We start from the raw sequence: 27789 nt of genomic DNA on the forward strand, positions 1-27789 counted from the left end.
AATCAAGAGAATGAGGTGTAAAGTTACCAAGTAGGCAAATACTTTGGGTAGACCCAGTCTACCGCCTAGGCTGTGGACCATGTAGCCGAAAACTCGCCACGTCGTTTTTTTTTTTTGTCGAAAAGCCTGAAGATTTGTAAAGTAAAAGGGGCGACATGCCTTATTTATTTTTGCAGGGTCTATTTTTAAGTGACGGACCAAATCTATATAAGTCTTTGCCAAGTAAGTATTGAATAAAAAAAATTGAAGGTGCAAAGTGGAGACTTTATTAATCCCAAGTATTTTTTTTTTTTTTTGTCGCAACGATAGATGTCCTATAATCTAATCTAGCCTAGTCTAAAGGGAAGGGGAGGGGGTTCGATGTGAGTACAGACTCTATCGATGAACATCAATTAAGACCGCCACAAATTTGTCAAAATTTGTGAGAGTCAGGAATTGAACCCCTGACCTCCAACATCACCTTTAATGGTGATGACCACTGGACCAAATGGCCAGTGGCTATTAATCCCAAGTACTTGGCATTCATAAAGCAGATTTTTTTTTCTTTTTTTTTTTTTTAAAGAGGAAGGATCAACAATTCATATGATGCAATATTAGTTTGGCTAACAAGCTACCTAAAATTACATTCTAGCTTTGAAATAATAACCTTTAACCAAACTCGATATTTAAGATGAACTTCAATGAAAGGTGAGGTTAGTCAGCTCTTAACATACCTAATACTATTTTATTATCCTACAATGTTCAAAATCCTGAGCGGATAAGTGAAGTGCCACTGTTGATACTCTTTATTTAAAGAAAAAAAAAAAGAAAAAAAATCCTCTGATGAAAATGAAAGTTACCAATGTTAAGATTCTAAAATACTTTCTCAACCATCCTAAGGATCTTTTGGAAAAAGAAAGGAGAAGAAAAGAAGCAACCACCAACATTTAATAAATCTCCATCAATCAGTGGTCACAATCAATTGGAAAGCAAAACGCGTCTGCTTATAGTAAATGCTTATTACTTAACTCGGTGGGAAATTTTCACTTTATGGTTTTGGAAGCTTTCGAGCGGGCCCATCAATGCAATTATGAGCTTCCATGATTGCTTAACAAAATTTTTAAACAAACAACAACCTTAATCATGGAAAATCTTAATAAAATTCCACTTTTTTTTTTGTTAATAACACTCATATTATTTATTTTATCATATAATTTAATAAATAAAAATCATGTCATAAATATTCTTATGAATTATGATGGTCATCCTGTGGAGAGGATTAGTAACTTAGTACCCCTCTTTTTAATGTGGTCTTGGAAGATTGGATTTGATAAGAAAAGAAAGAAAAGAAGAACAAAAGGCTTTCTTTCTGTCATTTGGGAATTTTCGAGAGATACAAAAGAAAAGAAAAGAAATCAAAGAATTTGGATGGAGAGTATGTTGTTGCTTTTATTGATATACTTTTCCGCCCAAATGTGATCGAAAAGCAAAGGAATGTTGAGGAAGTCTAACAAAATATTTTAAAATATCTATTTTATTTTTAAATATATATTGAACAAATTTTTATTAACGTTTATATATTTCAAATCATCTCATTTTTTATTTAAATTTCCAAACAACATTAAAACATGTTTTCCTTTTTTTCCCTTCCTTTCTTTTCTCTTCTTTTCCTTCCTATTCTGAACTCCCAAACTAGCTATTAAAGGTTCTTTCACAGCCCTCTCTCTCTCTCTCTCTCCCGCTCAGTCTAACCTCGAACAGCTTCCCGCAAACACACATACAAACACGCAGTAAATCCCTCAAAAACCCTAACAACTTGCAGAAGTAAAAGAAACCCACTTGAAAGCTGTTGCCAGAGAGCAAAACCCACATTTTTTTAACGGTAAGGTTGGGTTCAAATGCTTTCTTGACCGTTAATTTTGGATAAAGTTCTGATTTTTATTTGAATAAGGTTTAAGAAGGAGCAGCCCTCTTCATTTCTTTTAAGTTTTTCTTTTTTTGTTTTGCATTTGTTGCATAAGTTTTGTTACATTTGAACTTCTTATTTGGTTTTTTTTAACTGTAATTTTGTGTTTAGTTCATTTAAATTTGGTACATCCGGTACAAAGTTGAGCTAAATTAGGCATTAGAACTTGAGCTAAGAGGAAACAACTCTTTTTTCTTTTTCACTTTTGCCTTATTGTATTTTTTGCTTAATCTTAAGATTTTTGATCAAGCATGTTGAAGCTTGTAAGTGCTTAAATTTCTTCTTTTTTCTTCTTTTTCCTTTTCTAAACTTGTTTTAGGTTGGATAAGGAGTGGAGAGTCAAGAGTTAAATTTATTTAAATTTCTTTTCTAATTTTTTCACTTTTGCCTTATTATATTTTTAGCTTAATCTTAAGATTTTTGATAAAGCATATTGAAGCTTATAAGTGCTTAAATTTTTTTTTATTTTTCCTTTTCTAAATTTATTTTAGGTTGGATAAGGAATGGAGAGTCAAGAGTTGATGGAGGGTGAGAGAGTGGAAGAAGGGAATGTGAGTGGATTGGATGGGGATGAGGGGGAGCAAGCGGGGCTTGGTGAAAATGTAGGGGAGAATTTGGAGGATGAGCTGTTGGTGGATTTGGATACTTATTTGGATGATATCGATGACCGACTGATGATTTCACGGATGGTTAGTGACTCTGTTATTAAGGGAATGGTGAATGCGGTGGAGCAAGAGGCAGCTGAGAAAATTGCGGCAAAAGAACTCAAGGTGGCCAACATGGAGGAGATTTTGAAATTTCATAATGTGGATTTTGACGCTATTGAGTCTTTTGGGCCATCCATGATAGAGGATCAGCTGGAAAGTATTCGTAGTGGGAGGGGTGTGACTTTTGAGGAGGCTTGCTCAGTGCATGATAAGATGGGGGAGTCCTTGAAAGGCCTAAGTAGTATAGTAAGAGAGCAATTTAAGAACCTTGAGAAGGGAATTGTTGGTGCTGGAGGCTGTAGTTCAATTAAGAGCATTAATTCTGGTTCAGAGTTGGTAGGACTAGGTGGTATTCTGTGGGAGAAGGAATCTGAAAGCTGGGTTGATGTAGATAGGATGTTAGACACTTTGACGATGACACTAGAAAACATCTGTTATCAGGCATATGACATGTTAAGGTTGTCCAAGTCAACACTTAGTCAGTGGCATTGGGAGAGAGACTTGCAAGAAGAACTTGAGAATATGGTCATGCACAGTTCAATTCAGACTATTCAGGAAGAGTTTGAGCAAAAACTCTGGAGTGAAAGTGCTCTGTTAAGTGGCAGTCAAAGTGTTGATTGGATCGAAAAGTTCAGTCAAATTTCTGATGTACGCAAGGAGCTAGCTGCCATGTTAAAGTCATTGTCCCATTCAGAAACAGAGCAACTATCATCCCATGGATCTCATGATGCAGATCATTTCCACCGCAGGGCCTTGAGCAACCACATTAATTCCTCATCATCTCTTTGGGATGGAAATGGAAAGTTAGAGGGTTCTACAACAGATGTGCCCGAGAACTATGAAGCAGTTCAACTGAAACACCTGAACAAGGAAGAACTGGTGGCTCATTTCAATAACATCATAACAAAGTTGAGGAGAGACCATGAATCAACTGTGCATCAGCTGACTGAGGATTATTATAGTCTAAAAAGGGAATACCTTAAGTTAGAGGGTTCTACAACAGATGTGCCCGAGAACTATGAAGCAGTTCAACTGAAACACCTGAACAAGGAAGAACTGGTGGCTCATTTCAATAACATCATAACAAAGTTGAGGAGAGACCATGAATCAACTGTGCATCAGCTGACTGAGGATTATTATAGTCTAAAAAGGGAATACCTTAAAGAAAGGGGTTCCTGTTTGCCACACAAGAAGGATAAGGAATTTGATCTATTAAGGAAAAGGATCCCAGCAGTTATTCTGAAATTGGATGACATCCTTGAGGAAAATGAAAAACCACCTGCATCTAATAGTAATACTGGAAGTTTCCATGATTTAAAAGACAGACCTCTTGGCCTGCTCTCTGGAAATCATCAACTAAAAGACTCACTTAGAGACAGGAAAAATGAGGTGAAGCTTCTGTCATCCCAAGTTGCTGATGCTGCTGAAAAAAGGTTGGAGCATTCAATAGTTGAGGCCAACTCTGCTTTGGAAGATGCACATATAGAAGCTGCAGTTATTGAAGATATATATAAATGTGTTGTAAGTGAGATAGCAAGATGCATGAAATGTGCAACTGAAGAATCAGACCTGAAGTATTTAATAACGCAGCAGGTTTATGATATTGTTTTGAAGGGAGTTGTTGCCAAAGCTGAAGTTGCACCAACATTTGAATTTGAAGATTCTGAATTAGAGTCATTAATTGCACAAGGAATCTTTGATGTATTACTTAGAGAATCTCTTAAGAATGCTGTTGAAGAACTCAATACATGGTATGGGAAATATTTGACAGAAAGTCAAAGTCTAAGATCTCTTGAGGTGAAGGCTGTGGAAAAAGATAATCAATTGAAATCAGAGGCTGAACATCACGAAAGACTGAAGCAAGAATTAGCAGTGTCAGTGCAAGAGAAAGAGAAGTTTGCAATGGACATTTCAAAAGAGAGAGAGCGGTTTGAGTTAGCTACTCTAGAGCTTAGAACAGATGCAAGTCAGCAGAAACTACTAGTTTCTCAGAGAACTAATGAATTGGAATTGGTAAGGGACCAATTGGCAGAAGCATCATCACAAATTGAAGCAGATAAAGTGAAAATCCAGATATTGAATAAAAAACTCAAAGAAGCATATCAGGATTTAGAGGAGGCTGACAACCAAAGAAAGATGGAACTTGCTCTAAACCAAGCAAAGCATGCAAGTTTCTTACTGATGAAATCTAAAGAAAGGGAACAGATGGAAGCGGTAATTGTTGATGTCCAAGGGCTGTTGAAGATGCTTGCTGATTTTGAATGCAAAGTAACAGGGAAAATGAAAGCAAATAGCCTGAGGTACATATATTCTGCTAGGTTTTTTCATTTTTTTTATTTCATGAGCACAGTAATCGGTTGGAGTTTGTTTAAAAAACTACTAGTTTGCTATTATCTAGTGCTTATTTTGCATTGTTTGAAGTTGTAGTGAGTTCATTTTGAAACTCTAAGGCTTTATGCATTCACGCTTGTGTGTTATGTGTGTTTGTCCCTGCTTGAGGATGGATGTGCATCTCTAATATCCTTGTCTCTTAGGAATAAGTTCCATTAACTAGCATCAATTGCATTCTTGACATCATAAACAACAAGGTTCACCTGACCCCAACCGGAATTGCTTTTCTATTAAAGTAATTATGAGTTGAACAGATTAGTCATTGGTAATAAGAGTAAGGGAACCCCAAAGAACAGGTGTCCACAGGACTTGGCATGGGTGCTGTTATGTGATCTTTGTTGGATATGGTCAAACATTAGTCAAGTGCTTTGACTTAAAATGGAGCTTTTAATCCTTATTGGCCCCTGCTTACAACTACTTACAACAAAAGTATTCCTCTGATGCAGATTAGTCTTAATGAGCAATCGAGTTCATGTACAATTGAAATCTTCCTTTATCCTCTCAGGGTCGAAGATTCATCTTCTCAATTGAATTCTCTGGTCAAGAAAGCTAACTCGCTTAAAAGGACAGGGCGCATGTATCAGCAGAGGCTTGAGAGGAAACGTGCACATCTTCAAAAGGCTGAGGCTGAGGTTATTAATTATGCTCTTTTGTTGCCCTGTATACAAGGTTTTGTCTGCTCATCATGTCAAATGAGTACTAGTTGGTGCATTTTTATATGGATGGTGAACTGAGAAAATTTGGTAAATCAATCAATTATGAGTAAATTCTGATATTGTATTTTTTGATAACAGAGGAACTTGATTATTGAATCATGCATAAGATGCTAGTTAATGGTTGATTGATGTGTGTGTCCACATTAGAAAGATACAATAACTTGTAGAATGGACCAGAAGTACCTAAGTAGAGATAGGGCCTTTTATGGTATTTGAGAAGGATATTGTTCTTAGTTGATATTTCTCCGTCTTTTGCCCTATGACTTGGTTGATAGTGCTAATTGAAATGGTGCGTTTATTATCAAGAAACAAACAGCAAAGTGTTTATGTACATAATATAGTTACTCCTTTCATGCTACATCCAGAATATTAGTGCAGTAATTTGTCCTTGGTTCTTCTGATAATTGACAAGCATCAAAGATGTGGTGTCTTGAAAATAAAGTTGAGAGCAAGACTGAGGAGGATCTTAGTATAATGTTCAGCATTGGGAATAAGCCATATTTATGGCATTGGTTTAGATTATGGGAGCAGTGAGTAAGAAGATATTAGATCCTACAGTAAGGAAACACAATGTTTGGTTGTTAGGAACTTTTAGACCCTAATCTAGATGTATATTGTGGTCCTCCATTTGCGCTTCTTAACTTAGTACTCTGCTGCAATTCAGGTTGATCTTTTGGGTGATAAGGTGGATAAGTTTCACAACTTGCTTGAGAAGATATACATAGCCCTAGATCACTACTCTCCAGTTTTACGACATTATCCCGGGGTAAGTTCACTACTCTCTGTTACATCATGTCACATGACCTTGTTGGTTTTTATATAGATGTATGCACTTCAAACACCGTGACCATTTTGTATGGTTGTCTAACCGTTCATCTATCTACTAGATCTACTAGACTAATACAAGCATATGCAGTTTCCTAGACAACCTTCAGCTATCTAGATATTTGCATCTGTCTGGTTAATCAAATGAACTTAACGCAAAAGTTGGATACTGCAATTATTTAACCGCTTTCTTCTCCTTTCCGAAAGAATTCCTTTTTAGTTCATTCCCAACTTGTTGAGTTAAACCTTGCAATTTTAACCTTCTCACGAGCCCAATCTCATAAATTTCTGAAAAAACGTTTTGGTCTTTGTGAGGCATTTTTTTGAGTTTAATCACACCAGTTTTAAAATTTCTTCCCGTGTTTATAAGCCAATCTGTTTGAGTTTAAACTCTCCATGTTCTCCATGTTAACATTTACTTCATCTCCAGTTATGGCATTTTGAAATGAAATCATGCAACACATCAATTGTTTACTACCTTAGATGTTGATGGTTTGAGTCTTAAGATTGAATATAGAGTTAGCTTTTGCCTATGGTCTACATAACAGAAAGTGTTGCTAGTTGTTCATATATACCATCTAAAAGCCTATCTATTGGAATTAACCACAGTTCTGAGATGCTATGGCCATGAAGGTTCCCATGCTGTATTAGCTAACATCTTTTGCTCTGTTGTTTGTGATCCTTTTTCACCTTATAGAGCAAGCAGTAAAGTTTTGTATCGTTAGACATGTCTAGTTTTAACTTTTGCATCAATTGAATGGTTTGTGCTCTCTCCTTTTGCTTGGAATGCGATTGAAGAGAGGGGGGGGGGGGAGTTTCCTTATGAACCTGCAGCTAAGCCAAACCCCATGAAATGATCCATTCCTTTCAATCTCACTGAGCTTGAACCCCTTCGTGGATATGATGCTGGGCAAAACCCACTTAATTTACCATCAAACCTGTCTCTTTTACTTGTTGGATTTGTTTTCCCCCTTGAACCATTATTTATTACAGAAGGATAACATACAATCACTTTTGAATTTGTGTTCTGTCATGAGCTAATTGTGATTACTTCTTTTGGACTTTTCTAATAAAAGTGGAAAAAATTTCAAAATTTTTTCCTTTAGACAGAACAAATAGCATATGGATAATGTAGTGTGTTCCACAAAATATATCGCACTAAGAACTTGAGTACATGTTTATCCAGATTAAACAGAAAATGAAAATATAATATACAAAAATTTTGAAATAGAAAAAGCCCAAGGCAACTATACAAGGCCTTATATTCTTCATATATACTGTGGCTTGTTGTTCAAAGTACATGAAAATTTTGTTAAAGATAAACCCAACATTTTACTAGGAATAGTTGTAATAGTTTTTCTTTTGTCAAAAATCAGATTACAGTAAAGATAGGATAATGGCCTTAGGCCTGGGTTGGAAATTTGAGTAGACCTAGTTAGTACTTATCCATTATATCCAATCCAAGTTTGTAATAGATTAAAAAATTTACTTATATTGGAATTCAGGCAGTGATGGTTTTTTTTTTCAAAGCCCAAAAGCGTAACAAAGTTAGCACTCTAGAATAACTACTAAGTGTCATCATATGATGTACTGCCATTGCTAGAGTTGTGGCCAAACAAGCATGAATCTCATTCTTTTTTCCTGCAAAATTGTCTAGAGTCAATACTTCTTCAACCTCATTTTGCCAAAGACTTTTTCAAGTAGAAGATGATTTGCAGCCTGCAGCTAAATTAATTTGTCTGTGGGAAGATAATATACTCTTATAGACTCTTTTATTTGGACCAAAATTACATCCCAAGTGATCTGTGCTGGAATTTTTCATATAATAGGTGTCCAAAATAATTTCATGCAGTAAACATATAAAAATTACTCCATAAAAGAGGATGAAGAATTTGGAATATGATGTGTAATTCTGGGATTTAAGAACTGTTATCTTCTAAACCAAATTGTATGAAGGATATGTAGTAAACTGTATATAAACTGAAGCCAAATATGCCAAGATGGCAGAGAAGAAAAAGCTCAATGGTTTCTGTTGTCACATAATACTAACCACGTGAGCAAACAGGTGGACAAGAGAAATAACTGGAGAACTGGGAGGTAATCACGTACTGAGTACACTCCAAAAGAAGTAAGGGAAATTGGGAGTAATTGTCATCTGTTATGTGGTATTAGAACTCAACGTGGTAGGGGAGAGTATTATTGAAGAACTGGGAGGCTCTTTTGGATTGAAATGGAGAAAATGGTGACACAGATAATTGACTTTACATGTAACCAGGAGATTATCATTAACAATCTTTTTGTATATTCTTTGCTTTGTTATTGCTGGGTTGAAAAGATGCCAAATAATCTTTGGAAAGTCTTTAATACTTAAACTAGCACTGCCTAGTGGGGACCATGACGTGCTACTCTGGGGCTAAAACTTAATGTCATATGTCTGGCTGTGCTGGCTGTGCAGCGTATCCATGAACTGTGGTAGCATATGTCTAAATTTGCATTTTTCTAATAAATCATAGGTCTCCTCCATTTCACAAGTGAGATCCTTCTTGCTGGGTTTTGCACATTTTAATTTGCATGTCAAAAATTAACTGAAGTATTTTGTTATTTGATTGATGGCTTGTATCTCTCCTGACATAATTTCTCCCCAAACTGTGGCTTTTCACAAATTTTCTCATCATTATAAGCACTCTTACTTACTTTTCTGTGAGTACACACGCTCCACCTATTGTGAGTAACTTGATCTACTGGCTATTTATGGGTCAGACCTGCAATATTGAGGGGGTTGGGACTCAAAAATGTATAAGAATGCTATTTGCCCTCAAGCTCATGGGCTTCGCCATGCTTGTTCGGATTGTGACTTCTGTAATGCTTTCTACATTTTCTGCTTTTTGGAAAATGCCCCATACTTCTAGTATTGCGATACAGCTTGATTCTTCTGATTCAATATTAGGACAGTGTGAAAAAGGCTGCTTTCAAAACATGTCTTAAAGGAGTACTCCATATTGGTCAGAGTCGATACTTCTTTTTCACTGAGGATGGATCATTTCCCACAGGGTGGAAACTTGACCTATATATTGTTATTCGTGGTCCAACCTTTGTCAAGACCTTCTTAACCTCAACTTGAGGAGCATAGACATTCGTGCTTTTCTGTGCATGCAAAATTATTAAATTTTCCCGCTGAAGGACCGTAAATTGTGAGTAGACGATATGAAGAACAGCCCAGTGAAAACCTTCCGCCACCCCCCACCCGCAAGCTCTTTCTTGCATACTCAACTTATATAACGTCTTCCCCTCATGCAACAACCTAGCCCGTTGCCTCCTGGTCTTCTGTTAACAGACTAGGGAATCTGTTTGCCACATGATAATGCTTCTATCATCTAGTTATATATCTGATATCAGTTTGTTTTACCAGAATTTCTTTTATCATGTTGCAGGTTATGGAGACCCTTAAACTCATTAGACGAGAATTAACTGGAGAATCGATGAAGCAACGACAATTTTCCCCATGCTAAGGTAGGTTCTTTTATTGTAGAAGCCTTAAAGGCAGGCACAAAAACCGATTACTTAACCCGCCCTATAGAAACAAAAAAGGAACCTAAAAAGTAAATTTAAAGCTGTAAGATGAAAGAATAACTTAGGAACGGTTTTCTTCATCTGATTTACCTTTTACTTCCTGTTTATGTGCTATTTTTGGCAGTAAGTCTTAGAGGCTGGCACCAAAGCCAACCACTATACCGCTATATCCTCCCCCCGGGGGGGAAGAAATGAAAAGGGCATTTCCAGAAATAGATTGTAAAACAGTTAATCGGATGAAAGAAATAGACAAATAGCCTAGAATATGTTCTCTTCACCTTATTTGCCTTTTACTGCCTAGCTATGTTCTATAGCCTACAGGGTATTTGCTTGGATTCTTGCTGACATACTTAATTTTGAATTGGTTAAAAGGGTGTCTCCTAAAGGGTTGTATATTTCTTCTGGTGAGCAGAATCAAACATCATTGCATGCTGCTCCTGCTGCTGCTAGTTTTTGGGTTCGCATGGAACCAATTCCAAGCCAATCAATCCTCTTTGGCGAGAGCACAATCTTTTTTAACCCTTACTTTTAAGGGAGGTATTTTGCAGTTATGATGGTGGAACATTAGTTAATCATATTCACCAGAATTCTGGAAAGCACCTGCAGCTGCAACAGAACGACAGATGCCAAGAATCCCAAGTTACACTACTGTCCAACCTGATATGTGGTGCAGAAATCAATTTTGTTGTGCAATTATTTAAAGGTGTATCATCAACTATTGTAGCCAAAAGTTTCTTAGTTTCAATAGCAGTCTATAGTAGTAACATTTCTTTTCTTTTTCCTTGACCAGTTGATTGTATAGCATTTACTGTAAATTTCTGTGAATGATGTATAAAAAAATGGTTTACTACACCGTCTACCTTGCTGGCTGCTTATATTGTTTGTGCTAAAGACCTCTGCTGGTTTATTCGATTCTCTGCACAACTCAAATGACCAGAAGTACCAGTATAACATACTACGAAAACCTTGAGATAATATAAAGCCTTCTTATCTGATCGGCAGGAAGAGAAGGGAGCATGCATCCCTTTGGATGTCCGTCTTAATGGTGTTTTTTCTGCGAAAATGATTTAATAGAACCTAATTTCTGCTTCGAATATGGAATGGAAGTTAAGCGTTAGTTCCTGTAAATTTGCATTGCATTGAAAACCTTCATCAACATTTCTCGTCAAAAAACATTGAACTTATGTCAAAAAAAAAAAAAAAAAAAAACCAACTTCATCCTAATTATGTACAGACCAAAGTACAAGGTCTCTACAATTGACAAGTTGTAATGAAAAGAGAAAAAAAAAATCCTTTTTTAGATGCGTTGAAAGTGCTATCACTCATCCAATAAAATTTCTTATTTTCTTAACATCTGATCGTAAAAATACCTTTGTTGTGTGTTGAGAGTGAGTTCCACCCTCAACAGATTTAACTAACCTATGATTGGATTTATCTATCTTTCACTATTTAGTTAATGAAAAAAAGAAAAGAAAAAGGGTAATACCTTTTTTTTCCCAATTTCCAAATTAAAACCATTGAACAAAAAAAGAGATGAAAACCATTCAAGAAAAAAGCAGAAGCTAAAAGGAGAAGAAAGGGCTAGGAAATAAAAAGAGACCATTTATCGTTCCCTTGCCATCTCCAAGATGAGGATGTCTTGATGGCAAAATGTGTAAAGCAAGAGAATTTAATCATCTGAACAGAATTGTTTTTTTTTTTTCCATTTATGACAACAATTAACACAAAAGGGCACATAGCATTTGACCAATTAGAAGTAATAACTTCCTTAGTCCCACTGTTTCCCCTTTTCCCACAATACCAAAATTGAGAGAGAGAGAGAGAGAGAGAGAGAGAGAGAGAGAGAGAGAGAGAGAGAGAGAGAGAACCTCTATCAACAAGAACAACACTTTCCCTAATAGACTAATTGATATTAGAGTTAAAAATGATTTGTAAAGACATAACCGGAAGTTCAGGTTATTGATGTCTAAAATCAACCATGCATCCCTTGTCTTATAACTTATAATTTTCTTTCATTGTTTGGTTAAAAACCAACACAATTAAATGCATTTCTCAGAATTTTATTTTCTTTTCATCGATAATCCCAAGATCAATTGACTCCCCATGGTTAAGTAATGTTTCAGAGAGAGGAAATTGGAAATCAATCACCCGAGAAAAGAAACTACACTCGTAAAGAGCACAAATGAGAATAGGTGAAAATTTGGGCTGTCAGCCAAAATTTACTGCCAAAATTGTCCGAGGTAGGCCTTAAGAATTAAAAGTCATTAGGTCAAATCCCTCTCCCTCTTTTCATCGTTTCTTAAATCCCACCCATCCCTTGTATTAAAAATAAAATAAAATACAGACGGCAAAGCAATGCAAAGCAGCAAGAACAAGTATCACAGAAATTAATATTCATTGAGAACTTTTATCCCTCTGTGGCTGATTATTTTATCAATTTCCACAATTTATTGATGATTGGTATCAATCTGTAATACATAATTTCTGTACAATTGAATAATTTTCCATTCCAAGTCATCTATGGCCATTTGCCGGTAGCTCTTTCATCAAGGAGTTCCAGGCCACAAGGGCTGCTCCAATAGCAGGCTCCACCTAAAAAGTTTTTAACAGTTTGAAATTAAGAACCTCTAGAACTGCATGATGAGAAAAGCTTTCTTAACACTAAAAAGAAACACAAGCACAAACAGGCCAAGTTAAAATCCCAGATGCCTCGTACTAAAACAAGTGCAAATCTTTTGTAACTATTCAGTTGAATGCGTTGCTATTTAGAGTTCTAGTGGATGGTTATAAATTGAGTAGTCAGAAAAAGCAACTTCTGCAAGGATTCCTGCTTTTCTTATTTGCTTTTTGTTCATTGTTCTCATATCTAGCATTCCCTCAAAAGAATAAAAGTGAGAAGAATAATCGTATATAGACAGGTCTTTATTGGTCCAACTTATTTGAGACTAAAGACAGCATAAGGCTTGTTAATTTGGTACCTGAAAAACTACATCAACCGCTCACCCAGACTCTCACTTTATTAAAATTCAACCCAAGCTTCTTCCATGCTTTGCAAGTAAGGGAACAATAAGCTAAAGCAACTTAATTGTTAATGCAAATCCACAAAAATAGATGCGACATCCGATACATATACCTTGTCAATAACTTTTCTCTTTCACCATCATATCCAAATATGCATGCACCTTCACTTTGCTAATTTTGAGTTTGAATGGGGGAAAACAGGGAAAGGAGGTGAATGAGTTAAAATGGTAATGTGTATAAATTGTCAACCATATAAAAGACCTCCTCCCTCCAGAAATTTATGAAAATGTTGAATTGAATAAAAACTAGATGAGCATTAATTTATTAGCCCTATACTGAAAGATGAACACTTCTAAGTTTCAAGATTCTCCCTTAACACATTTCTGCACTCTCACAAGGGTAACAATGCTACATTGGCGTGGGGCAAAAGAAAGAAGTCATGCATCAAACAAAAGACTTGATTTTACTAACCTTTGGTCTAATCGGACAAGCCCCAGAATAGGTCTTCAATATAGCATTGATAACTTCTCTCCCAATATCCCAACTCCTATTAGCTTCAAGAACACCGCCTACCATGACAACAGGGAAAGAACCCTTTCCGTCTGGAAATAAAACCATGCTTTTCAGCTTTGCAGTTCTAATGAAACCCATGAGCATGTCCATAGGAAATTAAATTGTTCTTCCACCCCCACCACCATTTCCTAAAGCTGAGTACAGCTGGATCAAAATTTGTGAGAATTCAAAGCTATCCTCATATTGCAAGATGTAATTACCAGAAAATTTCAAGAGCTTAGATTTCTTCTATGCTGTTTCAAATAATCCAACCTTTTAGAGAAAACGAAAACAACATTTCCATTCAAGTATTTGAGAGTGAGTGTGTGTGGGTGTGCATGCCTGTGTGCACGCTCAATGCAATTAAATATTAAGCTTAAGCATTGACCTTCCCCAGCCAAGGATAGCCTTTGAACAACAGCTTTTACACTTGAACCCAATTCTTCTACTGCATTGTTTAATATTTCAATTGCAACTTGATCACCAGCTTCTGCACAAGATACTACAACAGGAACAAGGGCTGCAATACGAGCCCAAGATGGATCTGCATAGGTCCACCTAAATTCCAATAAAGAGAACATGAAATTTTGACGGTGCTTCTAATTAATATACCGCAATCAGAAAAATTTTATACTCCAGTAGTAAAGTTGCAATTTTAGTCCGTTATGTTTAGAAGGTCTGCAATTTAGCCATCTCAAACTTCTATTAGGGTAGAGTCCCTTACCTTTCTAAAGCTCATTAACTTAGGACAGTCAATAGAATTATTCTCAGTTTTGATAGATCCACGCACTTTTAGACTAAGGTTCCGTTTGATAAAACTGAATCTGAATTCTGAAGTCTGAATACTAAAACAATTAATTTGCTGAATTTTAAGCGCTGAAAAGAAATATATGAATGTCTGAATTTTAATGCTAAACCTATTTATACTGTTTGATAAACATTTATAACTGAATGCTTAATAAATTAAATTTGACAACTTTGCCCTTATATCTTTTCATCCAAAAAAGAAATAGAACCTATGATTTAATTAGTTTAAAATTGTTAGGTATGAAAATGACAATATTTATTTTTAAATCAAATTAATATAAAAGATGAAATATATTAAACGAGGAGTATGGAGAAGATGTGAAAGTCATTAAAAAGAAAGAAAAGAAAAATAGAAAACTGTTATATAGAGAATATCAAGTTGTTTAATTAGATAAGAATTTTGAACATAATTAACAAATAAGGGTAGATTTGGTATATAAGATAAGATAGTTCAAGTAATTCTATTGATTTTTATCAGAATTAAGCATTCAGTTAGGATTCTTGTACTGAAAAAAATACACACAAGTTCAGCAGTGCTTAACAAGTTCAGCAAATGGATTTTCATTTATCAAACACTCAAAACACCTGAATGTCTGAAAAAGTTCAGTTTCAGCACTTTTTTATGTTATCAAACAGACCCTAAGTTAGAAGTTGTAAACAGTTGTTGGGAAGATAAAAAACATCCCTTGTATGAAAACTGTAGCTTTTGACCCACACTTTCCACTTTTCCCTTTCGAACTCTTAAGTATCTTCCAGAGACATTAAGTTGCTATTAAGAGGATAGAACATTTGAGAAACACATAATAATAGACCCACATAAAAGTCAAAATAGGACTACAACCAGGTACGACACGAATGACGTTATGCTTAAAGCTGGTATGAAACAAATGACATTATACTAAAAGCTTCTCTTTTATCCAAAAGGCTGTGAACATTTACCTCAGTCTCAACCTTCAAGCATATTTAATAGGTTAAAATGGAGAGTCAATTTTTTAGTTGTCCTTATTTAGCAAACTATACAAGTTAAGTAAAGCCAAATCAGAAATTTGAGGAACTACATTCAGACATTCCGAATGTAATGGATTGTCCTATTTAATGGTTCAGTAAGTGGCAAATTACTCATTAAACTCCTAGGAAAAAACACCAGTTTGAACCCAGCAATCACACTGTTTGTTATCTCAAATCTTAGACAAGTAATGGTTGACTAAAGCCTGAAGTAATTTTTGTCTGATATGTCATTAACGCCTTGTTTGATCAGACGGCCCAATTCAGCACTTAAACTTAATAGATTCTGATCTTACCATGTTCAGATGCGTTTGATAACCAAAAATTGATCTAAATTAATTAAGTGACACTGAATTTTCGAGACAAAACTTGCTCCTAAAAATAAGTGATAAGCTATTCACTTATCACTTAATGTGATATCCACTCAAATGTATCAGATTTAGTACTTAACAATTCAAACACTTAATGGATTCAGAGTTCAAATTTCAAATTTCAGACTTCAGTTTTATCAAATACACCCTAAAATCACAATAAGATCTATATCATGGCCTAAACGACTTTAAAAGAAAATACTTGATATACATATCGAATATCTAGCGATACACATCTTTTGAAAAATAAAAAAGAATACCGTAGATTAAGACTAAAAATTTGATTGATAGCGATCCCTCTCTCTCTCTCTCTCTCTCTCTTCCATGGGCATGTTAAATGGATTTCCATTTCATTTCAGACTCCCAAATACATTAGACCCACATTTACTTTTAAATGGCTAGCAGAGCAATTAACACTAGCATAGTATAACTAACCTCAATTCAATATGTGAGCCACAAAACCAAACAATAGCCAGGAATATGAACAGCCTTCCCTGATCATGGAGATCTATAGGTTTAAAACCAAATGCAAGAGAAAGCTCTAAGCTGATCAACCTCAAAAGCACTGCTATGTTACTTCTTTGATTTAATATTCTAGAGATGATTTCACCCTGTTTAAGAACTATCATTCCATGTGAGAAGGCTTCAGTCTAATGACTCAGGAAAACTTCAGAGATGGTCTTTGCATTCTCACATCTGCAAACTGCCAACTCACAACTAACCCTAATGCTGAACTTTAGATCATTATTAGTATTTGATCAATGACTTGTGACAGAACTGACAACAATTTTTTATAGGTATTGAAGAGATACCCTATGAGTTCATCAGGTGAAGAAAGACCAAGTGAATCCAAAATATGATCTGTCAGCATTGTCTGCGGGCCACGACCATCATGAGCCCTCACTACAGCCGTCAATCCCCGAGAAGCAATTCCGTAGCCACTGCACAGAATCAGATATATCTTAGATACAAAAGAACCAACTATACGGTTAAAATATATACATATATATATAAATATATATATATATGGTCAACTCATATAGTTTAAAAACACCATCTTCTTTAGTCATCTCACAAACATGCTACAAGGAATTCAGAAGCTGATAAGTCCAACGTAGAGCATTTTCTGAGCTATACTGTTAATTCTGTCTTGTCCAGGTCAGACAAGCAAATTCAGACACAAAAGCTGATTGGAGAAAAATGCAAAAACAATCTTCCAGAAAAAGTAATTATAGGAATCCTTTCACAAAAATGTTTCAGACCATCCATTCGCAGAAATGCAAATGTTTGGAGCTATGAAAGCATACAAGTCCAACATAGATTTTATATGAGTAGCAACAACAACAAAACCCAAAAAAAAAAAAAAAGATTGCTGCAAGGAAAATCTGCAATGGCTCTCTGTCATTTTCTTTTTCAAGATTCTAATTATTTGAAGTTAGTAAACAAAATCATCAAGAGATGGGAAGAAATTCAGTTTTTGTCCATTAAATTTTTGTGCCATCTCATTTAGTCCCTGTCATTTGGTTGTAAACAACACAAACTTTAATGTTAATTTTCGTCATTCCTTTAAAATTTGATCACAGAGCTCCAGCAACCTAAGATAAACCTATGCCAAATATCCTTGCCATTGCTTTAAAGTAACAGCAGGACACCGACATTTTGTCCTAAGATTGATCAATATATTTCACAAGATTCTCTATGCAAGAAAGAATATTTAGCTCAAAGATTCTCCATGCGAGAAAGAATATTTAGCTCACTTTCATTTGATAATCTGCAATTTTTATTTTGCAGTCTCTGCTGAATTTCAGTAGAAGCATTCTAAACAAAGAAAATACAAAATTATGAAAGTTGATTCATTAAATCAGAAGATAAATTAATCCATAAACTTCGAGGGCCAAAGTTGATTCAGTGTGCATATTTTTTGAGTCACAGCTAAGAAAACAAAATCCCTCATCCAGCATGGTGAACTACAGGTACCATGTTTGGGAACTACATCGTGTTGTATATCCCTCTTTTCCCCGTCTCCCCAATGCCCTTGCCACTTTCGTATTCCTAGATGTTTGTTATGCGCCCACAATTGCCAAATGAAGAGTCGAATAAGCACCAGTTTCAGTTATCTTAATCAAGCTATGATGAAGGACAAATTATTGATTTTTGCTTTCTACTTAAATTTAAGAGGATAGACTAATATTGATTGCTAGAACTATCACATCCATTTCATCACTTAGATAAAAGACAAAAAGAATCACAAAGAGCAACTTTTTATACAATAAAACACATTTCCTAACATCACCTGCCCCAGTCACCCAATACAGGTCCAGCACCGGCAGCACGAGCTTCCCTTCCATCTTCAGTAAATCCAAAGGATATGCTCCCTGTACCAGCAATAAGCACACAGCCATGAAGTTTCCCCATAGTCCCACTTGCAAGAGCTGCAACAGCGTCATTGTGAACGTATATCTTCACATGAGCAGGGAAAAAGTCCCTGCAAAATTACAGTAATTTAGAACCACTTGTTGGAGTTTTTTGAATCTGCCATATGTTTCAATAAAAAGTACTTTATGTTTGTCTTCTTTAGGCCTTGTAACCTTTTCTGAACATAAAATGTCAACACAAAATGAACACACAGATAAAGCAGCCTAAAAGTTTGGGGTTGATACACACCGTTAAATAATAACTCAAAAGGAACACATAATAAAGCAGCCTAAAAATTTAGAGCAAACAGTTAATATCGTTTGTTAACAAAATTCTTGAGAAGTACACCAAGAGATGTTTTTTCCATTTTCATGAAGCAATAATTCTAGAATACAGGCTAGTCTCTCCATTAATTTCGACTCCCATAAGCTCTAGCAATGCTTCCATCCAAGTCATGAGGCCTTTAACAGTTCTTCAATTGTCCTAAAGGAGCCATAATTTTCTAATACCAAAATTCAGAGAACAGAGGTTTCAAATCAGGATCATGTGATCCAAATTAAATGCTGCACTTATTCACACTACAGTTTGCAAAGCTCACAGTTTCTCCAACTTCAAAACACAACAAGCCTTCTATGATATATAAGTTATGATACCCTTAACAAACATCCCACAAGCATGAAAGAGAAGGTAGAAAGAACAGAAAAACTAAATGATCACATAAGACATGAAGCTTAAACCATTGGCTAAACAGTTCAAGGTAAATTGGTTACTTTCTCAAGAGCACTGTGCACAAGAACGACATGTCAACTACCAATCTCTAAAAGGCTGGCAATACTGCCCATGATTACTTTCTTTTCGAGGAGTATTGAGCATGAGCAAGACATGTAAATGACGAATCTCTAAAAGGCTGGCAATATTGCCTGAGAAATTCTTTTAATACCAGAGCCATTATTCATTAAATGGCAAACTAACCTTCCCCAAGTCAACCCCAACATCTTCATTAATTCATATGGAACCCACTCCCTCCACTTCTGTTTGTCGTATTCAACTCCCTCCCCCTTCTTCTACCTCTCTCTCTGACACCCTACTCCTAGCAGCCCTGCTGCTGCTCCACTCAGTCCTGCTTCCCCTTCACCAACCATCCACTTTATTTCCTTCCCCAATCCCAGGTCTCAACAAGTACCACTCCCAACCAGCTTCTCTCTTGCTCTTGTCGATGAGTATCTCTCTACAACCTCCCTACCCTGCTGCCTTCCAGATTTGTTTCCTCCCAAGTTTGGTACAGTTATCAGAATGGTTTTTGACTGGTATTGTATGATACCATGATTTTTTCCTTCTGGTTATATATGGTGCTCATCTCATTTGTATTGTTGAATCTTAGTCCATTCATGATAGATCTGTACATTTCCAACTTACATTTTGTGCTTTCACGTAAAATTACTAAGTTGTGCGGTTGATCTTTATTCACCAAATATTGATTTACTAAGCTATTTCGGGGTTCTACCAAGATTGATTCAAGTTAAAATTTAGGAATATGAAATCAAGGCCCTTGATGTCTTATAATGTTTCAAATTTTTTTCCCCTTTACATTCAAAAAAGTGTTTTAGGAAGTGATGGCTCTATATGATTTTAACCTTTGCACTTTGAAAATGGAGCTAGTTAGTTTAACCAGCAACATCACATCAGGTGTGAATGTCAGTAGCCATTAAAGGTGGTTGGTTGAGAATAGAAAAAGATTCATAGTGAAACTGAAAATGGAAACGGGAGAGTGAGGAGTATAAGTAAGAGAAAAATTCATTGGTCAGTCCCATAGAAATGTTGGCGTCAACAGGGTAATTTTCCATTTGATAAAAAATCGCTCCAGGATTATAAGAATTGCTCTGGCAATATCAGCAACCATCTCTAAAATCTTCTTCCTACTCTTAAATTTTACTTATTGACTCACCCAAAAAAACATTATTTCAATTCCTATTCTATAAAAGAAGATTTCTAAGAGAGAAAAATTATTTCAAAAAAGTACCACAAAGTAGTCTTTCCTTCAATGCAGAAGGGGCATTATGTTCTTCCCATGGGTAATAGCAAGCAAAATATGCTAGTATGCATGCTTCAACTTTAATAACAACCATAAATGCCAAAAGTGATTGCCCCAAGCAAAACGAGAAACCTTCTAAAGCATTGGTTCTTCAATTCCTTCTTACCCAATAGAGAAAAAGCAGTGTAGGCAGACATAATATTACATCCAAGCATACTGACCCAAGATTGTAAAACTATTTATTGCCCGAACTTTCTAAGGCATGCTAATGTCCTAGAACTCATCAATCAGTATTATCATTGGAAGAATATACTAGAGTAGCTACATACAATCATCTAAAAATTGTACAAGAGCAGCTTCTTTGGCACGTTCCAAAATCCATGTAGCCGTCTATGCAGTAAACACTATGATGATCAACAAGGTTCAAATAGCACTATTCAAAATAATCATTCATTGGTTTAGGATCCTTTACCATCAAGGAAGATAAAACGGATTGTAAACCATAATGGATGAATGGATTCATTAACTCCAACTGAAGTTTTTAAATATAAGCCTGTATCTTAACAAATACGTGATCTAATACTTACCAAACCCAAAAGATAATATAAAAGAGATCATACTTAAACAGAAAGATACCATACCTTATCCAATTTAATACTCTTTCCTCATCCTTCAGATGATTAACTCCAGATACACCTAAACAGACAGCTCTAACAGCCGATCTTTTCACACCTGATTGCGAAAGCGCTTCTTCCATAACTTTTTCCAATGTATCTTTGGCAGCATCTTCTGAGAACACAAAACAGCAAAAATAGCAAATGACATTTATCGCTAACGAGCAACTGGTGTTTTATCTTTTCCCCTTTCTCAAGCACACTAGGAATAGGTCTTACAAATAGCAGGGATGAGAGTCAAACCACAGCCTACAACCAATTGTCATGAATTTTCATTTCAGGTCAGAAACTAAAAACCAGCAAATTATTTCTATAATACATACAATAATATTCCTCAACTCCAAAAAAACAGAAATCAACTGAAATCAACTTCATAATGAAAGCCATCAAAATCTAAATTCAACCCAGAAAACAAAATGCAGGCCACAATAAAATCCATGATAACCAAATCCCTCTTTCCCCCTTCCTTGTTTTCATTTTGACCTTCTACCAACCTGATACTAACAATTAACTTCAAAAATCAATTAACCCTTCACAATACATAACCGTCCAGAAATCATGAAATCATTTCCTATTGAAATACAATAGCAAGAATATACCTCCGACGCTGTTGTAATTGGAGCACCCGGCGGCTGCCCGGCCAAGAATAGGAAGAGGGTCCGGCAGGTGATGGGAGAAAGGGAGAAGGGGCATGCAAACGCAGACAGTAGAGGTAGTACCGCCATCCACACCCAAGACCACCTCACTCTTACCGCATTCTGACTCTGACCCCATCCAGAAAGTCAACCCAAATTTTTTGCTTTTCCCCCGTATTTTTCTAATTCTTGAAAATATTTTTTGATGGAGAAATCAGAAATGAAGTGACAATTGACAAAGCAAGCAAGCAACCTACTCCTGGTTATTCTAGCAGTAGTATAATTTTGAGAGGGAAGAAGAAACCGTAAAGGTTTGTTTTTTCTTGCGAATGATAAGATATTTGTTGGAATTCGGAACTTTTGAATGTACTACTACTTTTTCTTGAGTGCGTGTTCAAGGATTGAGACACATATTTCTTGTCCTTTCTTTGGATTATTTGCACAATTTTCTCATTTTCAATGGGGTTTATTAAGGGTTAATCACACTTTGCTCCCTGAAGTGAAGCTATGGGATGGTCACGCTTTATCGCCCCGAATTTCGAAAATATACACTTTACCCCCTTGTTGACCAATTAAACGACACACACCCCCCCTTCCCCCAGTCTTGAATTTAAGATTTTCAACTTATAATTCATTCCGTATTACTATCCAATTTAACTTTCTCTCAAATGATTTAAATAGTGAAGATTCGTTAGTGAAGGTACAATTGTACCCTTGTACTGGAATAAAAAAAAGGCATGCCATGCGTATGTAGGGCAATAAACCCTTGGAAAGAAGTCCTAAAACCTTTTTGAGAGAAACCAGAAAAGTTTGCCTAATCCCTTAAAATATGCTAAATTTTCACTCAATTAAAAGGTTTATTCATTCAATGAAAGGACGAATTAGGAGATTTAAGAAGTATTGAAGTGATTCTATCGAGCATTTAGCTATGCTCGAAAAACAGTTGTCCGTGATTCATTTGTTGAAGTTTGATATCTGAAAGTTGAGAATTTTAAGTTCATCTGGTGAAGCTAGACCACAAAAAATTTTGGTTTGACCTTGTTTTTATTTTTATTTTTGGCATGCATTGCACTTCTTGATGAATATTTCCTAGCTAGAAAGGTATAAAGGTATTAATACAACAGCCATAAACTTGACTATTAGGCTACAAGAAGTCAATGGTACTCTTCGAAGAGAAATATATAATTGGAGTGACGAAGTTAAAATACAGTATCATAGATCTAACGGTAAAAGTGTATAAACTATCGGCATTAGATGAATGACAACTATGCAAATTTTGAATTTGAGTTCCAACTTTTGCATATGTGCCATGGATTCAACGGTGAAAGTGTATACACTGTCAGTGTATATAAGATTTACACTTTTCAAATTTGGAGGGGGATAAAGTATGAATACCCCACCCCATACCTTTAGAGAGGCAAATTGTTTTGTCCAAATTTCAAAACAAGCCTTGCTGTTTGATCAAATAATTGTACAACCTTTGATATCTTTTTTTTTTTTCAGCAACGGTAGTTTTTGTATTGAATAGACAAAAGGATATACACTTATATGAGCAAAGGCTCAAGCAGTACTATACACAAGTGTTAGACATACTGAGAATTGATCCATTCCTCATCTTGAAATATGCCTAAAGCATAACCACTAATCAAATCACATCTGGAGTCTAATCTCCTATCTAAACAAAAGGAGCATTTCTGAAACAAAGCTCTTAAATTGTTAATATCATCAGTCAGGGTAGCCATTTTGATATCCTTGGCTATTCCTTCCGTTAACCCTTTCAACAGCTGAGGGCTGGGTATGTAGACTGTAATTTTCTGCCATTGCTGTTGTTTGGCTTTTATAATGGCCATCTTCACAGCTTCAGCAATATTCTGCACCTGATTCCTTGCTTTCCTGTCAATAAGTGCCCAGGCTGCCACCAGCTGATGGTTGAAGTTAGTTGCTATAATCCCTGTGCCAATTCTATTAGTTGGTTCTTGCACTTGAGTTGAGATTCTGATCTGCATTTCATCACGTCCTCCCTCCTCTGGTTCTGCTTCCTCTTTATCTCTTGCAGCAATCTCAGGGGTCGTATTCTCTTTGCTCCAAACTGTTGCTTGTTCATGCCATTCTTGTTGAGCCTTTTTGACTGTTTTCCAGGGATGTTTACGTTTTGCATTAAACTTCCATTCATTTCTCCTCTTCCAAATTTGCCAAAGGATGTTCACGGTTAGTTCTATATGTTCCCTGCCCTCTGTCCTACATATGGCATCCAGCATAGCTGTCCACCAGGTTGTGAAGTTCCCTGTCTGATCAGACAAACCATCCCACTGTACTGGTGCCATCTTCCAAACCTCTTGAGCTCTGCTGCAATGAAAAACATATGTTCAGTTGACTCTTCCTTTTCACCACAACCATCACAGATTGGATCACCTTGGTGTGTCCTTTTGAAAACAAGGTCGTTAACTGGTAACATACCATTTAGACACCTCCAAATGAAATGTTTTAACTTGCTTTTTAGCTTCAGTTTCCACAGCCACTTCCATTGTTTACCTTTGGAATTTGCTGAACTTGTTTCTGCTTCGTTTTCTCTTCTTCCCCTGGATTGAGTTCTCTCTCTACACAGTACCTTGTATCCTGAGTTGACCGTGTAGCTGCCATGACCACTATGTACCCAATAGTTACTGTCTTCCCTACCAGAGATACTGATAGGGATATCCAAGATTTCCACCGCATCTTTCTGGTTAAAAGTTCTAAGCACTAATGGTTTATTCCACCTAAAACCACTGATGAGCTCATCCACTCTTCTGATATTGCAGTTCTGAGGCATTGCAGAAGTGACTTTCCCATCCTCATTACCAGGGATCCAAATGTCCTCCCAAATGTTTGTTGTCTTGCCATTGCCTATCCTCTTTCTAGTTCCCTTTTGCACCAAATCTCTTACGTTCATCAGACTTTGCCAGATCCATGAAGAACACTTTGGGACTTTGCACTTGAAGATAGAGTCCCTATGGAAATACTTTGCCCTCAAAACCTTGCTGACTAAGAGGTTTGGTTTGGTAATCAGCCTCCAAACCTGTTTAGCCAGCAAGGCTTTGTTAAACTTCTGTAAGTCCTTGAAGCCTAAACCTCCCTCTTTTTTCTCCATGGCCATTCTTCCCCACGAGCACCAGTGAATCTTATCTCTCCCTTCAGCTTCTCCCCACCAATACTTAGCAAAAATGGAGGTCACTTCTTTGCACAGTGTGTTTGGAAGTTTAAAGCAGGACATTGTATACACTGGCAATGCCATAGAAACTGCCTTCAATAAGACTTCCTTCCCTCCTTGGCTGAGCAGCTTGTTCTTCCAGTTCTTCATTCTCTTGCTGATACTGTCCTTAATAAAACCAAAAACTTGCTGTTTTGATCTAGTTATCACCATAGGGAGCCCCAGATATTTTCCTTGAGTAGCCACCTGGATTGTGCCAAGGCTTTGTCTCACTTCCCCTTTCCTCTGATGACTGACATTGCGACTGAAGAAAACTGAGGACTTTTCCAGATTTATGGATTGACCAGACCCCTTCTCATACTTCCTCAGAATTTGAACAAGTTCACTTGCTTCCTCTTTGTCAGCATTACAGAAAATCAAAGAATCGTCAGCAAAGAATAAATGAGTCAATCTTGGCCCACTTCTGCATATCTTCACCCCTGTGATCCTTTTATCTCCTTCAGCCTGCTTTAGTAAATTGGAGAAACCTTCTGAGCACAAAAGGAAAAGATAAGGTGACAGTGGGTCACCTTGTCTTATTCCTCTTTCTGGAGTTACAAATTCTTGTGGTACTCCATTAATATTGAAAGAGTAGGTAACTGAGGAGAGACAGCTCCAAATCCACTTCCTCCATACTGTGCAGTAGCCCATTTTTTCCATCATGGCATCAAGGAATTTCCACTCCACTCTATCGTAGGCCTTTGACATATCTAGCTTCACAGCCATAAGTCCATTCTGTCCTTGTCTCTTATTGTTCATGTAATGCAAATATTCATGAGATAGAATGACATTGTCAAGAATTTGTCTGCCTGGGATGAAAGCTGCCTGAGTTTTGCTAATGCAGTGATTTAAAACATTCTTGAGTCTATTGGCCAGAATTTTAGAAATCACTTTGTAAACAACATTACAGAGACTAATAGGCCTATAGCTCTTCAAGTTGGTAGGATTCTGGATTTTAGGGATGAGGGAGATGACAGTGTGATTCCAAGACTTAGGCATGTTGCTAGACCAAAAGAAATGCCTAATGGCAGCAATTAAATCAGATTTCACAACGTGCCAAAATTTTTGGAAGAACAAAGGATTCATGCCATCTTGGCCTGGTGCCTTATTTGGATTCATGGAAAAAAGAGCAGATTTAATTTCCTTCTCCTCCACTTCCTGAGTTAGCCTTGCATTCATCTCAGTAGTGATAGTGGTAGGTATACCATTTAGAATCTCACCCAGACCCTCACAACCAGAACTAGCAAAAAGAACTCTATAGTATTCAGCCACTTCCTTTCCCAGCTCCTCCTCACTCTTAGTCCAAGAACCATCATCCCTTTGTATGTTGAGCATCCTATTTCGCCTTCTTCTCCCCTTCACACAAGCATGAAAAAATTTTGTGTTCTTATCCCCTTCTCTCAGCCAGTCAATCCTTGCTTTTTGAGCCCAAAACTGCTCTTCTTCTGTGTAGGCCTCTTTTAACTGAATTTTTAACTCTGAGATTTTATCCTTAACACCTGACTCCTTAGATTCCTTTATCTCCTTAATCTGTTGCTTCACTTGATTGATTTTTAGCAAAGAATTTCCTGTGAAATTGTTCTTCCATTTGAGTAGAGCCACTCTGCAGTTAGCAATCTGCCTTGTAATCCTATACATCCTATTTCCTTCCACTGTTTGTTTCCAAGCTTGCTCAACCACTTGACTGATCCCTTCCCTCTTGAGCCATCTCTTGTCAAAAGAGAATTTTGATCTTTTTTTATCCATTCTAGGCCAATTATCTATGAGCAACATGCTGTGGTCTGACCCAACAGTTTCCACGTGATCACATTTAGCCTTGTCAAAAAATTGGCTCCAGTTAATGGTACTTAATCCTCTGTCCAGTCTTTGCCTAATCTCCCCTTCACCATCCCAATTGTTGCTCCATGTCCAGGGATTACCAGTAAAACCTATATCCACAAGATTGTTGTATTCAATAAAGCTGTTAAACTACTTGAAACTCCTCTCTGCTCTTGCATTACCTCCCCACTTCTCTTCATTAGTTAATATATCATTAAAGTCCCCTGCCAGAAGCCATTTATCTCCCCACAACTGTCTTCTCGCAGTCAAAACTTTCCACTGTTGTTTCCTAATATTAGCATCACAGCTCATATATACACCAATAAACCACCAGTCAATCTGCAGCTCCGGATCAAAAACCAAAGCCTCTATAGTGAGAGCTGTTGTAACTACTTCCCTGACCTCAATATCTTTATTCCAAAACAAAGCCATACCTTCTTTCCTATCCATAGCTTCTACAATCACACTTTCCTCAAACCTCAGAATTTTTTGGACCCTTTTCATGTAATTATACCTATTTTTGGTTTCACTCAGAAATATATATTTGGGGAGAGGAGGTTATTAGCCTCCCTCAACTGGGGAACTGTCAAGGGGCTCCCTGCTCCTTGGCAGTTCCACACCAGAACCTTCATTGAAACTTGAGGGGCCAGTTTAGGTTGGCCCCTTCCCCCTCTTGTTTCTCTCCAGGATTCACTTCCCCAACTCCCAGTTTGTTTCTCTTGTGAACAATCTCCGTTACCTGCACTTCCACCATCTCCTCATCTATCAAATTAAGTTTCCTTTTTCCTTGTTGAATAGCCAATATCCTGTTCCCACTCAGATCCCTCAAAGGCTGACGAGAGATTTTGGGAGATCTCAACTGCTTCTTCATTTTCCTGTTATGTTTCTGGGCAGCCATAGTACCCAGCTCAGAACTTCCTGGATCGATTATCATTAAAGCTGTTTCAGGGCTGCCAGAATCATCCTCCATTACTGTGACTTGCATAAGCTCTTGTGCTATTTGTTCAAGTCCGTTTCTTTCCACTGCACCTTTGTTCTTACCATTTATCTCTACCTCCTCTAGGATACTCAAACTTGCT

General features: G+C 36.6%; 3 protein-coding genes across 6 annotated transcripts; 1 reads left to right on the forward strand and 2 right to left on the reverse strand.

The window, feature by feature from the left end:
- Positions 1–1604: 1604 nt before the first annotated feature.
- On the forward strand, positions 1605–11004 carry LOC113710295 (WPP domain-associated protein). Of its 3 annotated transcripts, none has more exons than XM_027233217.2 (6): positions 1605–1861; positions 2437–4952; positions 5549–5675; positions 6424–6525; positions 10016–10094; positions 10527–11004. In XM_027233217.2, exons 2-5 carry the CDS (start codon positions 2449–2451, stop codon positions 10091–10093), a joined length of 2811 nt encoding a protein of 936 aa, XP_027089018.1. In that variant the 5' UTR covers positions 1605–1861; positions 2437–2448; the 3' UTR covers position 10094; positions 10527–11004. The 3 variants fall into 3 exon arrangements, 2 of the variants coding, with proteins under 2 accessions (XP_027089018.1, XP_027089017.1); XM_027233216.2 differs by having other exon boundaries at positions 10567–11004; XR_011821337.1 differs by lacking the exons at positions 10016–10094; positions 10527–11004 and having other exon boundaries at positions 5490–5675; positions 6424–6473.
- Positions 11005–12530: 1526 nt separating this feature from the next.
- LOC113709277 (uncharacterized) lies at positions 12531–22000 on the reverse strand. 2 transcript variants are annotated; one of them, XM_027231997.2, is made up of 7 exons: positions 21631–22000; positions 20999–21146; positions 18204–18395; positions 16723–16851; positions 14116–14285; positions 13647–13777; positions 12531–12746 (listed from the first exon to the last, which is right to left on the reverse strand). In XM_027231997.2, the coding sequence occupies exons 1-7, from the start codon at positions 21803–21805 to the stop codon at positions 12669–12671; spliced, it is 1023 nt and encodes a 340-aa protein (XP_027087798.1). In that variant the 5' UTR covers positions 21806–22000; the 3' UTR covers positions 12531–12668. The 2 variants fall into 2 exon arrangements, with proteins under 2 accessions (XP_027087798.1, XP_071922283.1); XM_072066182.1 differs by lacking the exon at positions 13647–13777 and having other exon boundaries at positions 21631–21940.
- A 1249-nt stretch (positions 22001–23249) lies between these two features.
- LOC140014666 (uncharacterized) lies at positions 23250–27160 on the reverse strand. Its single transcript, XM_072065750.1, has 3 exons — positions 26893–27160; positions 24156–26820; positions 23250–24012 (listed from the first exon to the last, which is right to left on the reverse strand). Exons 1-3 carry the CDS (start codon positions 27158–27160, stop codon positions 23250–23252), a joined length of 3696 nt encoding a protein of 1231 aa, XP_071921851.1.
- Positions 27161–27789: the final 629 nt, after the last annotated feature.

The sequence above is a fragment of the Coffea arabica genome, chromosome 9e (assembly GCF_036785885.1).
Source record: "Coffea arabica cultivar ET-39 chromosome 9e, Coffea Arabica ET-39 HiFi, whole genome shotgun sequence".
Lineage (NCBI taxonomy): Eukaryota > Viridiplantae > Streptophyta > Magnoliopsida > Gentianales > Rubiaceae > Coffea > Coffea arabica.

Coding starts and splice junctions, on each gene's coding strand:
- LOC113710295 (XM_027233217.2), top strand. CDS start 2,449: ATGGAGAGTCAAGAGTTGATGGAGGGTGAGAGAGTGGAAGAAGGGAAT. Junction 4,953..5,548: donor ATGAAAGCAAATAGCCTGAG/GTACATATATTC, acceptor TTATCCTCTCAG/GGTCGAAGATTCATCTTCTC. Junction 6,526..10,015: donor TTTTACGACATTATCCCGGG/GTAAGTTCACTA, acceptor ATCATGTTGCAG/GTTATGGAGACCCTTAAACT.
- LOC113709277 (XM_027231997.2), bottom strand. CDS start 21,805: ATGGGGTCAGAGTCAGAATGCGGTAAGAGTGAGGTGGTCTTGGGTGTG. Junction 16,852..18,203: donor GTATTGGGTGACTGGGGCAG/GTGATGTTAGGA, acceptor GATTCTGTGCAG/TGGCTACGGAATTGCTTCTC. Junction 14,286..16,722: donor TCACCTGATGAACTCATAGG/GTATCTCTTCAA, acceptor ATTGGAATTTAG/GTGGACCTATGCAGATCCAT.
- LOC140014666 (XM_072065750.1), bottom strand. CDS start 27,160: ATGGATAGGAAAGAAGGTATGGCTTTGTTTTGGAATAAAGATATTGAG. Junction 26,821..26,892: donor TAATGAAGAGAAGTGGGGAG/GTAATGCAAGAG, acceptor TTGTGGATATAG/GTTTTACTGGTAATCCCTGG. Junction 24,013..24,155: donor AAACTGAAGCTAAAAAGCAA/GTTAAAACATTT, acceptor TTTTCATTGCAG/CAGAGCTCAAGAGGTTTGGA.